Source organism: Garra rufa, chromosome 11 (genome assembly GCF_049309525.1).
Source record: "Garra rufa chromosome 11, GarRuf1.0, whole genome shotgun sequence".
Classification (NCBI taxonomy): Eukaryota; Metazoa; Chordata; class Actinopteri; order Cypriniformes; family Cyprinidae; genus Garra; species Garra rufa.
The window spans coordinates 41,346,790-41,361,623 of record NC_133371.1 but is presented as its reverse complement, the minus strand read 5'-3'; the positions used below and the strand labels follow the sequence as shown (position 1 = coordinate 41,361,623).

General features: G+C 34.8%; 1 protein-coding gene across 1 annotated transcript in view; it reads right to left on the bottom strand.

Moving 5' to 3' along the window:
- The window catches only part of iqsec3b (IQ motif and Sec7 domain ArfGEF 3b), a 36,798-nt gene extending 22,422 nt beyond the window's left edge, over positions 1-14,376 (bottom strand). Inside the window, exons 1-5 of the mRNA XM_073850215.1 lie at positions 13,464-14,376; positions 10,292-10,366; positions 5,089-5,206; positions 4,691-4,999; positions 2,978-3,630 (exon numbers count right to left, since the gene is read on the bottom strand). Coding sequence (XP_073706316.1) covers positions 2,978-3,630; positions 4,691-4,999; positions 5,089-5,206; positions 10,292-10,366; positions 13,464-13,927 — 1,619 coding nt within the window. The 5' untranslated portion in view covers positions 13,928-14,376. The remainder of the gene's footprint in view (positions 1-2,977; positions 3,631-4,690; positions 5,000-5,088; positions 5,207-10,291; positions 10,367-13,463) is intronic.
- Positions 14,377-14,834: the final 458 nt, after the last annotated feature.

The following is a 14,834-nucleotide window of genomic DNA, read 5'->3' as shown; positions in this document are numbered from 1 at the left end:
CAGATTTCGGACAGCTGGACACAAACCGAGATGAGATATGCAAGGTACGTTCACACTCGGTATCATGATTCAATACACTTTAGGTCAAAATCACACCGGAGTTCTCCTTTAATGCATGGGTTTTCTTCTGAAGCATCAGTGAGTGTTTGAATCTTCTGTAATAGTTGCATATGTGTCTCAGTTGTCCTCAATACAAGGTACTTGAAAAAAATGGGATCACAGGACATTTCTTTATTGTAAATGGATTTATATATATATATATATATATATGATAACACAGTAAGTGTAGAATATCTCATCATGGAGTTTATGTGCAGTATTGCACTGAGATTATCATGTGCAATAATATTGATATTTCTTTCTCTGTATTTGTCTGTTCCTTTCTTTCTATTGCACTGAACTTTGAGATGACATCACTGAGTCGTGCATTATTTCCTCCATGCTTCACAGGTCACGTCTGACCTTATAACGGCGAGCAAACATGCACACACACACACGTGCATCACCCCAAATGTGCTACACGCCACTTACTCACTGTGAGCAAATAGCTGAAAAAACGAAATTCCCCACATACATCCTCACAGAAACCTTGTAAAAACAACAATGTCCCTTAGTCACAGCCTGAGTAAAACCGTGTGTGTGTGTGTGTGTGTGTGTGTGTGTGAGAGAGAGGATCACCTGGTTACCATGGCAACCGTGGTGTTACTCACGTCAAGCATGTCAAAGTGAATCTGATCTCAGATTTCAATTGAGTGCTGATGCACTCTGAAGCCTCTGAGGATTGGCTTTATTCTGCATGTGTGTGTGTGCGCGTCTGAAAGAGCTACACACACAAAATGGAGCAGAGAAAGAGCCTCACAATCACCCCTGAGGGAGTATAATATAGTCTTCTTGAGTATGTGTGGATGTATACATGAGCAAGCGTGTGTGTTTTTGTTAGCGTGTATCTGCAGGTATAATGAAAATGCACTCAGCTCTTTAATCGTGGTCAAACTGACCCAGCAAACAAAAGCTCTTTTCTTTAGAGTTAGTAATTTGAATAATTCTGTAGCGCTTTTGTTTGTTCGTAAGGCCTATAAACCTTTGAACAATAAACTTCTTTCAGATCTTTCAAACAAGGTTTTGATGAGGCAACTTTAAAGTTTACTTTGACAAACTTTGCGTTTCCAATTAAATATGACAGCTATTTGAATTTCTTCTAATTGAATACTACTTCCTTATATTCAGATTGCAATTCTGCATTCTCATATTCAGAAATTGAACTGGGATTTAAAAGACGCACAACTCTGAGGTCTAGAGACAAAGTAATTAAAGAAAACATCTCTTATGAAGCAGTTGTCCTCATAAAGATTTGCAGTATTGGTTTTTTAACTAAAACAATTTTTTTTTTCAGTAACTGAAATAAAATATAAATAGTAGTTGAAAAACTTAAACTTAAAACAACATGTTACTTTGGCAGCTAAAAGAATTTCAAAATACAAAAATGATTAAACTGAAATAAAAACAAATAAAAGATATAGAAATATAGAAAAAAAATACAAATAAGAATAAAATGTCAAAGCAACAACAACAAAAGAAACTAAAATCAAAATGAAAATGACTAAAAGTTCTAAAATGACTAAAACTGAAATAAAAATACAACTATATAGAAAAATACAATGTCAAAGCAACAACAACAACAAAAGAAACTAAAATCAAAATGAAAATTTTAACTAAAACATTTTTTTTTTCAGTAACTGAAATAAAATATAATTAGTAGTTGAAAAACTTAAACTTAAAAACAACATACAAATTTAGTAATGTTACTTTGGCAGCTGAAAGAATTTCAAAATACAAAAATAATTAAACTGAAATAAAAACAAATAAAAGATATAGAAATATAGAAAAAAAAAACAAATAAGAATAAAATGTCAAAGCAACAACAACAACAACAAAAGAAACTAAAATCAAAATGAAAATGACTAAAAGTTCTAAAATGACTAAAACTGAAATAAAAATACAACTATATAGAAAAATAAAATGTCAAAGCAACAAAAAATACTAAAAACTTAACATTAATTAAAAGCTAATTCATTATTACAGAAGGTTCAAACACTCACTGGTGTTCCAGAAGGAAAAACCATGCATTAAGAGCCGGGGGGTGAAAACTTCTGAACAGAATGGAGATGTGTACATTTTTATTATTTTGCCTTAAGATTATATTTTTTTCATTTAGTACTGCTCTCCAGAGGCTACAGAAGATAGTTACATGTTTTCCAGAAGACAAAATAAGTTAAATTTACTCTGATCTTCAAATTCAAAAAGTATTCACCCCCCAGATCTCAATGCATATTTTTTCTTTCTGAAGCATCAGTGAGCGTTTTAACCTTCTGTAATAGTTGCATAGTCCCTCAGTTGTCCTCAGTGTGCAAAGATGGATCTCAAAATCATACAGGCATTGTTGGAAAGGGTTCAAATACACAAAAATTCTGGAAAACCAAAGAATTTGTGGGACCTGAAGGATTTTTCTGAAGAACAGCAGGCGGTTTAACTGTTCAGGATAAACAGGGGACTCATGAACAATTATCACTAAACAAAAAAACACACCTGTGGATAATTTAGGTAACAACACTATTAAGAATCAAGGGGATGTAAACTTTTGAATGTGGTTATTTTTATAAATTCAACTATGTCTCTTGTGGACTATATGTAAAATCTATTATTCAGGTCAGTACTAAATAAACAATAACATGCTTTCTGTTTGATCCCTCATATTTTGGTAAAATAATTAACATTTTGCAGATTCTGCTTGGTGTATGTAAACTTTTGACCTCAACTGTAAATACTAAAATAGCATACAAATAATATTAAAACAGCATAGATTTAGTAGATTTTTCTGTCTTTGTGGGACATCCGAGACTTTCAAACAAAGCAAAACCTGTGACGCTGAAAAAGCCGCTGTGAATAGAAAGATTTGATCTTTAACCTTTGTACTCACACATTGAAGAGGTTGAGTCCAATGCGATAAAGTCGTTTGCGTGCAATATCCGTAGAGAGCGTGCCGCAGGGCGTGTCCTGGCAATGTGGGCGGGGCAAAGACAGAATCATCGTCTCGCACGCCGATGTCGAGGTGCTGCTGCTACTGACAGGCTCTGAGCTGTTTTCCGCCGTCTCTGGCGCAATCCGATTGGTCTGTTTCCCCTCCAGTCCCGCCCCTGTTGTCGGGTCATCTATTCCGGTTGGCTGTTGGTTCTCTTTTTCTTCCTCGCTGGGTGGCGGAGCTGGAAACTCAGGCTCCGCTGTGGCCGACAGGCCCGTGTTCGGTCCCCCCATTTGAGGTTCCGAGCTGGTCTCCTTGGATACGCCGTTACCAAGGGAAACTGACTCCAGCATGGAGGAGGAGAGGCGAAAGTTGTGGTTATCAATTTGAACAGTCACGTCCCTGAAAGCCATCATGAGTTTACTGGCGCTGCGGGGCATGCTCTCCCCACAGCCGCTCTGCGTGGGGTCCTGTAGGGTAGCGGAATCTATCAGGAGCCCCTCGGGATGGGATCCAGAGGGAGGGGCCGCAGTGGACTTCTCTCCTTCCCCGTCTCGAACAGAACTCCAGCTGCTCAGAGCCTCGTCGATAGACCGCGCTAATGACTGAACCTGGCAGGGAGGATAGAATAGAATAGAATAGAATAACAAATGTGAATAAAATAGAAGTGAAGATAATAGAATAGAACAACATATTTGAATTGAATATAATAGAAAATAAATAAAACAACAGAATAAACATATTCAATTAAAACAGAATGGAATGGAGTATAATAAAATGGCATACAACAAAAAACATTTAAACTGGATAGAAGACAACCAAATAGAATAAACCCAAACACAACAGAATAGAACAAGATATTTGAATAGACCTGGACAGAATGGAATACAATAAAGAACAAGATATTTGAATAGAATAGAAAAGAATAGAACAACACATTTGAACACACTAGAATAGAACCAAATAAAACATTTACAACATATCTGAATTGAATAGAATAAAGCAAAATACAACAGAACAGAATCCAACAGAAAATAACCTATTTAAACTGAATAGAATAGAACCAAATACAACAGAATAGAAAAAAAACATTTAAATAGAACTAGATAGAATAGAATACATATAGAACAAGATATTTGAAGAAACTAGAAAAGAACAGAATATAACCAAATACAACAGAACAGAAGATATTTGAATAGAATAGAAGAGAATAGAAAAACATATTCGAATTGAATAGAATAGAGGCAAATGTAACAGAATACAACATATCTGAATTGAATAAAATAGAATAAAGCGAAATGCAACAAAACCGAATCCAACAGAAAATAACAACATATGTAAACTGAATAGAAAAGAACCAAATAGAATAGAACCAAGTACAACAGAATAGAAAAGCATATTTAAATAGAGCTGGATAGAATAGAATACATATAGAACAAGTTCTATATACTGGTATTTTATAGAAAATACCAAATAAAATATAACCGAATCCAACAGATTTTTAAAAATGAACAGAAAATAACCAAATAGAATGGAACCAAATACAACAGAATAGAAAAACATTTGAATAGAACTGGATAGGATAGAATGAAATACAGTAAAATATGTAGTTTTGGTATGGAAACTAAAATATGGTCACACTATGCTGTATCATATAAGTTGATGGCGTACCTGTTCAGTGAATGTGTCCTCCAGGTGTGTGAGTGTGGTTGTAGTGGTCACCGGCAGTGAGGTGGAGTGTGTGAGCGGGATGCCCATGAGCGAACACCCCTCCATCAACGCCCGTTCAGCAGAGAACCCCTCTCTCTGTACCCGCACCCTACGCACTGACATGCGCCGTGGGATCCCACTCTCCAGAACCGAGTTCCGTATCTTCTGGAAGTTCTTACTGAGCTGGTACTGACGAAACGCCGTCTGGATCTTACAGGCCGCACGCCGGGAAATCAGAGGACCGCCGTATTTCTGCTCCAGTTCCTCTATCTGCAGATAAATAGATTAATATAATAGTCATTATTTCATGCTCTTAATATCTAAAATTGATTTTGCACAGATGCATGTCCGTTGGGTACCTGTTTTTGTTTGAGATCAGGAGAGAGCTCATATTCTGGAGGATGTGAGCAGGGCGGCACATCATGCTGGGCGTCTTTTTTCTCATCTTTCTGTTCTTCTCCTGCAGCAGGAATCGAGCTGCGGTTTCAAATGACACAAGTGAGCTGTGGCTGACCCAGATTCACTGTCTTTTAATCTAGACTGATCAGAACCCACTGCGCACTCAGGACTAATTAACTCTCCTTAATTACTACACGCAGACTTTCACGGATTTCAGATTCAACGTAGTCTTCATGGAAAATGAGGTAATCAAGTAAAGGTTTCAGATCATTTTAACAAATCATTTATTTGTGAGAAACTGTTCATTGAATGATACAGAAAAAAAATTTTAATTAAAATAAAATTGCATTATTAATTTTTGTTTTTTAAAACTATTGAATAAGACAAAAATGTAATTATAAAATGTATATATATCTATATCTATCTATCTATCTATCTATCTATCTATCTATCTATATATATATATATATATATATATATATATATATATATGAAAAAAGTAGATCATATACACAACCAGTCAAAAAGATTTTTAATGTTTTTTAAAGAACTTTTGCTCACAAGTCTGCATTTATTTGATCCAAAGTACATCAAAAACAGTCAAATTTTGAAATATTTTTACTATTTAAAATAACTGTTTTCTATTTGTATATGTTTTAAAATGTAATTTATTCCTGTGATCAGCGCTAAATTTTCAGCATCATTACTCCAGTTTTCAGTGTCACATGATCCTTCAGAAATCATTCTAAAATGCTGAATTTCTGTTTGACACAAACATTTTTATTATGATTATCAATATTTAAAACAGCTGATCCTTCAGAAATCATTGTAATATTCAGATTTACTGCTCAAAAACCATTTATTGTTATTATGTTGAAAAAAGCAGTATAATTTTTTTTCTTTTTTTGTGAAAGAAATTCTAGAAATTAATACTTTTATTTAACAAGGATGCTTTAAATTAATCAAAAGTGATGATAAAAATATTTATAATGTTACAAAAGATTTATATTTCAGATAAATGCTTTTCTTCTGAACTTTTATATTAATCAAAGAAAAAAAATCTAATAATTTTTTTCAATGTTTTTTGAGCAGTAAATCAGAATATTAGAATGATTTCTGAAGGATTATGTGACTGGAGTAATGATGCTAAAAAATCAGCTTTGAAATCACAAGAATAAATTCGATTTTAAAATATATTCCAATAGAAAACAGCTATATTAAAGAGTAAAAATATTTCAAAATATTACAGTTTTTGCAGCACTTTGAATCAAATAAATGCAGGCGCTTGGTGAGCAGAAGAGACTTCTTTAAAAACATAAAAATCTTACTTTTTTCACAAAATACAATTCTTTATTATTTATATATAACAATATACTTTAAAATATGCATATTTATTTTGTTACTCAAATAGTACATTTAGGTAATTTCAGTGGATTTGTACAAATTCAAAAAACCAAAGACTAAATCAAGCCAAATTTCGGAGGTTAGCACCCCACACAATCTTACATAACCCCATACATGACAAAGCCATTTTCCTCTTATGTTGAGTTCATGAAAAAGCATTTCTAAGTGGAAAGCAGATGTTTAAATCATGAGAGATGTCGCAAAGTACGTTTCCTCTGCTTAACAACCCCATTTCCATTTTCTCCAGGTTCTCCCTCAGTGAAGACACGGGTTTACAACACACACAAGCACATTGCTGACTGCATTCACTGTCAGCACATTAGCTGCTACCCTGGAGTAAAGACCACTTAAGCTCTGTAAGCACTCACACACGAGGAGCAGAGAGCAGGGTTTTCCATCTTTCATGCGCCAAGTACCGCTCGCCACTGAGGAACGACAACAAATGCAGCAGAACCTCAAAAGAGAGTGAAAACGGACGCCAGTGCATACGCTCGCTCCAGATCATTAATCTGAGAACCCGAACTGAAATGTGATACCACGCCTTATGTGAGAGAGTCTGTGTGAAGTGATGCAGGTAGCAGAGTTTGATGTCATTTCCTGTGTTGTGACTAAATAGTAAATATGCTCTCTTTCTCAAGCTGTTGAAAAACAGATGCGCATGGTGACAATTAGAAACCCAGGCAGTCGATTTCTGCAAATTAAAGGTGAGAAATTACTATTTTTTTCATTTTCTTTCTCACTAACTCCTTTTCTCCTAATCATTTGGGAAATAACTGGCACACAATCATGATAGGCTTTCTGCAAAAATTAAACCGCTCTCTTCTGTTCATCAGTGAAATTGCCATCAATAAAACTTCATTAGTGGTGCTTACTCAGGCTTAGGGTTACTTACTTATACTAAGGGTTAGTGATTTAAACAAACCTCTAACCCTGGGCATTAAACTTGGTTCACCATTAAACCAGCACCACTTCAGCTACCGATATCACCTACTCACCACACAGAACACCCTAGCAAAATGCTAAAAATACATTTTTTGCACAAGTCACAAAGTAATGTGATTTCTACTGAAAAAAAAAAAATGCTACAGTAAAAATATTTAGTTAACTGTAACAATGTACAAAATTAGATTTCCTTGCAAATATGATTCTGAGTTTTCTTTTAGGGTCAAAAAATAATGAGGCCATGATTTCTTCAGATTTGGACATAAAAGCATGTAAATGATGTAATTTCTACAGAAAAATACTGTAAACATGGTACAGTAAAAATATTTGGTTAACTGTAACAATGTACCATGAATAATTAAGTTTAATTTAACATGGTATTATGTGTAATTTTTATAGGTTTTTTCATGAAATTTACTATAAAATGCAGCAGTAAAAATAACTATAACCATATTCTGTGAACAATTGTAAAAAGTTTAACATGGCATTATATGTCATTTAATACTGTATGTTTTTGTAAGTAAAAACAACAAATTACCATATAATTTATGGTGGACAAATGGTAGGATATTCCCAAAAGACCCTAAAGGACACATCACATATGACTATATTTTGTATACATAATTTTGTTTCTTCTTGTTATTTTATTTTAATATATTTAAATTATTATGTTTTTGTCAGGTGGATTTTGTAGTTTAAGTAGCTTGGAATATTCCCAGAAGACCCTACATGACATTACATATGACTACATTTTGTATAAAAAATGGTTATTAATTAATTAATTTATTTCCCTGTTTTTGTCAAGTGGATTTTGGTATGATTAAATGTATAAATAAAATAAATAAATAATGTATCATTTTAATTTTTGTATGAATAATAAATACTTTTGTGTGTGTGTGTGTGTGTGTGTGTGTGTGTGTGTGTGTGTGTGTATTTGTCAGGTGGATTTTAGTAGTTGAAGTAGCTTGGGATATTCCCAGAATATTTTTATTTTATTTATTTTTTTATTATTATTGTTTTTTAAATTAATTAATTATTATTTTTTATTTTTTTTAGATTGTTTTCTTGTTTTTGTCAAGTGGATTTTGGTTTGTTCCCAAATTCCCAGAAAACCCTACATGACACATCACTTATGACTATATGTTGGTTAAATAATGTAGATTCTTCTTTTTATTATATTTTATTGTTAGTTTTTTATTATTAATATTTATTAAAAAAAATCTTTTTTTTGTCAAGTGGATTTAGGTAGTGTAAGTAGCTTGGGATATTGCTAGAAGCCCTTACATGACACATCACATATGACTATATTTTGTATAAATAATTTTTTTTTTTTTTTTTTTTTGTGTGTGTGTGTGTGTGTGTGTGTGTGTGTGTGTGTGTGTGTGTGTGTGTGTGTGTGTGTGTGTGTGTGTGTGTGTGTGTGTGTTTTTGTCAAGTGGATTTTGGTAGTTTAAGTAGCTTGGTATATTCCCAGAAGACCCTACGTGACACATCACATATGACTATGTTTTCTATAAATAATTTAGTTTCTTATTTTCTTATTTTATTTTATTTTTCCTGTTTTTGTCAAGTGAATTTTGGTAGTTTAAGTAGTATTCCCAGAGATATTCCCAGAACACTTTATATTCACATATAAATCATTTTGTATTAATAATTTAGTTTCTTTATTTTTATTTTATTTTATTTATTTATTTGTAAATGATATTTTTTGTGTTTTTGTCAAGAGAATTTTGGTAGTTTTAGTAGCTTAGAATATTTCCATAAGACCTTACATGACATCTGACTATATTTTGTATAAATAATTTAGTTTCTTATTATTATTTTAAATTATTATTTTGTGTTTTGTCAAGTGCATTTTGGTAGCTTAAGTAGCTTGGGATATTAACATGTCACTTGATGAAATACACAATATTTTTTAACAGTAATTTCTGAGAACAGAAATCAAATTAAACAGAATATTTTTTACATTGTATTACGGGTGAGAAACAAAATGCACTCTGACTGCATGCTTATCTTGGTTCTTCCTTTCCTTTATTTTCATCCTTTTTCAACCATTCAGGACATAATTGGCACGAAACTAGAATAAATTTTTTAAAGCTCCTTTTTAATGTTTGCCACATAAAAATGGAAAATATAATTTTGAGTTTTCCGTTAGGGTCAAAAAATAATGAGCATTTTCTGCTTTATCAGTATGCTGCAAACACGAGGTCATGATTTTTTAAAATTTGGACATAAAAGCCTAGATTTTCTGTTGTTTAAAACTGATTTTGTTATGTGGTGTTTAATTAAGAATTGCTTTTAAGATAAAATATGCAGTCAACAAAGCTCAGATGGTTTGAAGTTCCCAAAATAGTGCAGAACCACCACATTAACACATGCATTCACACACACACACACACACACACACACACACACACACACACACACACACACACACACATACACAGACTCTCTCTCCACCTGAGTGGCTTATCCATGCCGAGAGTTTTCCAGTCTATCAGACAGAGGACGGAGCAGGGTTAAACTACACCTGCAGCATGCACTAACTCTCTTTCTCACAAACACACACACACTTACACTCCGCTAGCTTGAATCCCATCACCCAGAATGCCTCAGGCCAAGAGAACAGGGGCCGCAAACAGAAAACCAATACCATTCAAGGATGGAATACTTAACCAAAGCAGACAGCTGCGGTAAACAAGTAGATTCACACTCTCCTTACTGCATCACTTGCTTATATTGTACATTTTGTTTGTTTGGCATGTAGAAAGAATAACTCTCTTCTGATTGGTTCATTACAGAAGGTGTTGTTCTCACCTGGAGCAGGTTAGGGAGTCTCCTTCTGGGGCCTCTGGTGCGGGACAGCAGAATTGGTGCAGGACGGTCTGACTCCTGTAAAGGTTCAAAACCACATTACTACAATTAAATGCAATGCAATACTATTCACAAGTCAGTTCATTTGTGTTCCTTGAGCACAGAGATTGATGTAGCTTAGTGTGGTGGTTCTCAACTGGTTTTGCTTCAGAATCCAGATTAAAAATGCATTTATTCATTAATAATAAATGCTTAAAATCTGCTTATTGTGAAATCAATTTATGCATTTAAAAAGTATGCACAGTTGAAGTATGGCTAGCTCTTGAACAAGCAATATTCAGTTAGTTGAAATGTATGAGGGACAGCTAGAAATTCACTGATGAAAACATATTATGGTTGGCAAAAAACATTTCCTTGATGCAAGTGAAGTACTTAATGTAGTCTGAGTCATATTTCCTTTTACATAACAAATGGTTAGCTGCTTTTATTTGTTTTGCTATTATTATATTTTCCAGGTTTTAACCCACCAGTTGAGGTCAAAAGTTTACATACACCTTGCAGAATCTGCAAAATGTTTATTATTTTACCAAAATAAGAGGGATCATACAAAATGCATGTTATCTTTTATTTAGTATTGACCTGAAGACCCTAAGATATTTCACATAAAAGACGTTTACATATAGTCCACAAAATAAATAATAGTTGAATTTATAAAAATGACCCCGTTCAAAAGTTTATACGTACACCTGATTTTTAATACTGTGTTGTTATTTGAATGATCTGTAATTAGTGATCGCTCACTAAAGCTCCAGAAAGAAAAACATGATGGATTAAGAAATTTAAAGATCAGGGTAAAATGTAACTTATTTTGTCTTCTGGGAAACGTTAGTATCTTCTGTAGCTTCTGAAGGGCAGTACTAAATGAAAAAAATATATATATTTAGGCAAAAGAAGAAAAATTTACACTTCTTCGTTCTGTTCAAAAGTTTTCACCCCCTGGCTCTTAATGCATCGTTTTCCTTCTGGAGCATCCCTGAGTGTTTGAACCTTCTGTAATAGTTACATATAAGTCTCTCAGTTGTCCTCAGTGTGAAAAGATTTTGTAAAGAGTATGTAAACTTTTGAACAGGGTCATTTTTTTATAAATTCAACTATTGTTTTCTCTTGTGGACTATATGTAAAAGTCTTTTGTGAAACATCTTATTCAGGTCAGTACTAAATAAAAAAATAACATGCATTTTGTATGATCCATCTTATATTGGTAAAATAATCAACATTTTGCAGATTCTGCAAGGAGTATGTAAACTTTTAATCTCAAGTTCCCCAACTCCTTCCTGATTTCTGGTAATTCTCTAACATTTTAAATACTTCAGTCTCTAATTAAGGAGTCTTGGGAAACTCAAAGCCCAAGATGAGTTTTCTTTGAGCCTCTATTGTTGACAGCACATCAAATATGTTTGCTTCACACTCGAGTGTAACATGAGAATGTGAAGTGCTATTAATACAGTCATATTTGCATATCACTTCCTTGCAGTCCTGCTATTGTTATTATTATGCAATATTCATTATTAATATAATATTCTGTTGTGTATGTAAAATTCCCAGCTGCTTTCTTGGTTAAAAAAGTTAATTTTTGTGATCTTCTTTTATGTTCGACAGAAGAAAAAATCATTTGGAACGACGTGTCAACGATTTTAACTTTAAACAGTCACTTCAGGCCAATATACCAGTCCATAATCTATAATAATGCTTCCTCCAGTAAAAAAAAGTTCATCTCCTGTTTTTCTCTCACATCAAAATCCACATTTTGGTTTAGATGTGTGCATATTTCTCTCCTGATTCAGACAAGGTAACTTTTTTCACTAGAGAAGGCAATATTATAGAGAGAGGACTTGTTTAAAAATGTTTTAATGATGGATTTGTTTGTTACAAACATGAAGCTTTTCACTTTACAAGATGTTAATTGATGGAATGGAGTGGTGTGCATTATTGTGATGTTTTGATCAGCTGTTTGGACTTTCATTCTGACGGCACCCATTCACTGCAGAGGATTCATTGGTGAGCAAGTGACATAATGCTACATTTCTCCAAATCCCTTCAGAAACAAACTCATCTACATCGTAGATGCCCAGAAGGTGAGTGATTTTTCAGCAAATACTCATTTTTAGTAAACCATTAAAGTGTCTATTATTGCAAACACCCTCTCACTCGCTAATAAAGATGCAACAGTCTCAAAATATACCTTTCAAAACCAGATACGTTGATGATAGTGATGTAAGATTAACTTTAATGAGCTGCGTGCATGAGTATAATTGGGCCCTAAAACTCATCAGCAGTGAGCATCTCACACTTCCAGTAAAACTAAATGTATCCTGCCACATAAAAAAACAAACACACAATAAGGTAACACACTCTGAGACTCAGAACTAAGTGTTTTGTACCCTAAAGGACAAGATAATGCTACCATTAAACAAATCAGAGCAGAATGTATCATTCCAGTTTTGCTTGTGGGGTTCACACACGCACATAAACACACACACATACACAGAGGGAGTACTCTACAAATGCAGCATGAGATGTGCACTGAAGCAGATGAGCAATCGTAATAGACGACACACTCGCACACATACACACACACTCACTCACTCAATCTCTCGTTCTTTCTCTCTCTTACTGTGGATTAGATTCCAGCTGGCGGATCAACTTCACATGCACTATGGGAATGTCACTTAAAGCCTCACTTTACGCATAAATCCGTGTGTGCGCATGTGTTTGCATGCCAATAGAGTGTTTTAAAGTGCTTTTTAAAATGCATTCTTGGTGCAAAAATAATCAGGTGCATTAAAAAGCTCTTTCTTAAGACCTGTAAAGAGTGAACTAATGCTGACCTATAACCATTTTTCTTGCATTTTAGTGTTGCATTTAAGCATTAATAGATGAAAAACTCACATGATCTCAAAAACAGCACGCTGAATTATTTTATAAACACAAATAATCTTGCTTTTTGTGATCGTGGAATTATTGATGTGCAATTGCATATTCACTGTGGCCTACATAGAGTGAATTCCTCTGTTATGTAATCCTGATGGCGCATGTAATCTGCCTCAACATCTCACCCATCTTGTGTTTTCCTAGAGAAAGACTGATTTGTTGAGCATGTGTGATGAGAACTCACTCGGATGCCCGTGGGAGTCCCACGGCTCGGCACAAGGTGGCAGGTGTCTGTGGGACCAGGGACCGACAGCAGGGGTCCTGAGCGTCATTATCGTCTTCATCAGCAGAGTCCGGACTGGCATTGCTGGGTCCCGCAGGCACAAGCTGCATGTCCAGCGGGGAATGATGCTGCTGTTGCTGCTGCTGCTGCTGCTGGATTTGAACCGGGGGAGTCCCGGATCTGTTGGCTCGGGGCAGGCTGGAGGTCCGGGGGGGTGGAGGCGGATGATAGCGGGGAGGGTGCCGGTGATGGCTGCTGGAGTCCCGGAGCTGCCGATTCTCCACCGCTAGATCCTCCAGCCGGCGCTCGAGTATGTCTATCCGATATCGTTGGGTTTGAATCAGACTCTGTTGGTTCTGCACGATGGCGGTGAGCTCCTTCAGATAGAGCACCGCCTGCAAAGGGTTCTCCAGGAGGCTCGACATCCCGGTGCGACGGTTCTCTTGAAAAAGCCGAGAAATGATCCGATCCGAGCGGGTCGTCCCGGTGTCAGTATACCCTGACCAGTTGCACGGGTTGATATTTAAATGGCTGAACCAAGAGAGAGAGAGACCCCCGCCTCCGCCTCCACCTCCGTGCCCAGAGCGCGCATGAAGGGATGCGCGGAGTGGTGCTGATGCGAGAATGTCAAAACACAGAATTGAAGGGGGCGGGGCCGCGTTCGTGAGTGACGTCAGGGGCACGCAATGAGGCGCAATAATAGAGTTTGGTTTAGTTTTAGGTTTTTCCTTCTTACTTTGTCTTATTCGTTCATTAAGATTTGCTGTTAATAATTAATCATTAATTATAAATTGTATCTCCATATGTATCTTTAGTTTGTATCTGCAAATTTTTTATTTTATTTTATTGTTTATTTCATTGCTACAAATTTAGATTTCTGTTGCTTAGTTACCATGTGAGAGATATTCTACAGAATTGGTTCAAAGCACTGATCTATATAATGTTCTCTATTATAGATCAGTGGTTCAAAGTCAGAGTTGGAAGTGTCTTGAAAAAAAGTGTAATTTGTATGTATGCATATGATATAATATCCAAGGTACACATTTTTAGTATTTAGTAATTGTGCAGTTAACTCTCATATTGTATTTGAGAAAGTTTGGGGATATTTGCCCTCTCCCCAAATTTGTCACTACCGAAACACAGTAATAATAATTTAATTAGAAGGGTTAAATTGACCTAATAATATTTTACTTGCATCTACAGTGTAAATATATTTTTTAGCTGTTTTATATATTTTTTCCTCAACTATTGTATTTTTAACAATATTTCAAGTGTAATTTATGTGATTTTATGTATTTTGAATGTCTTTCTTTATAAAAGGCAAAAAGTTGA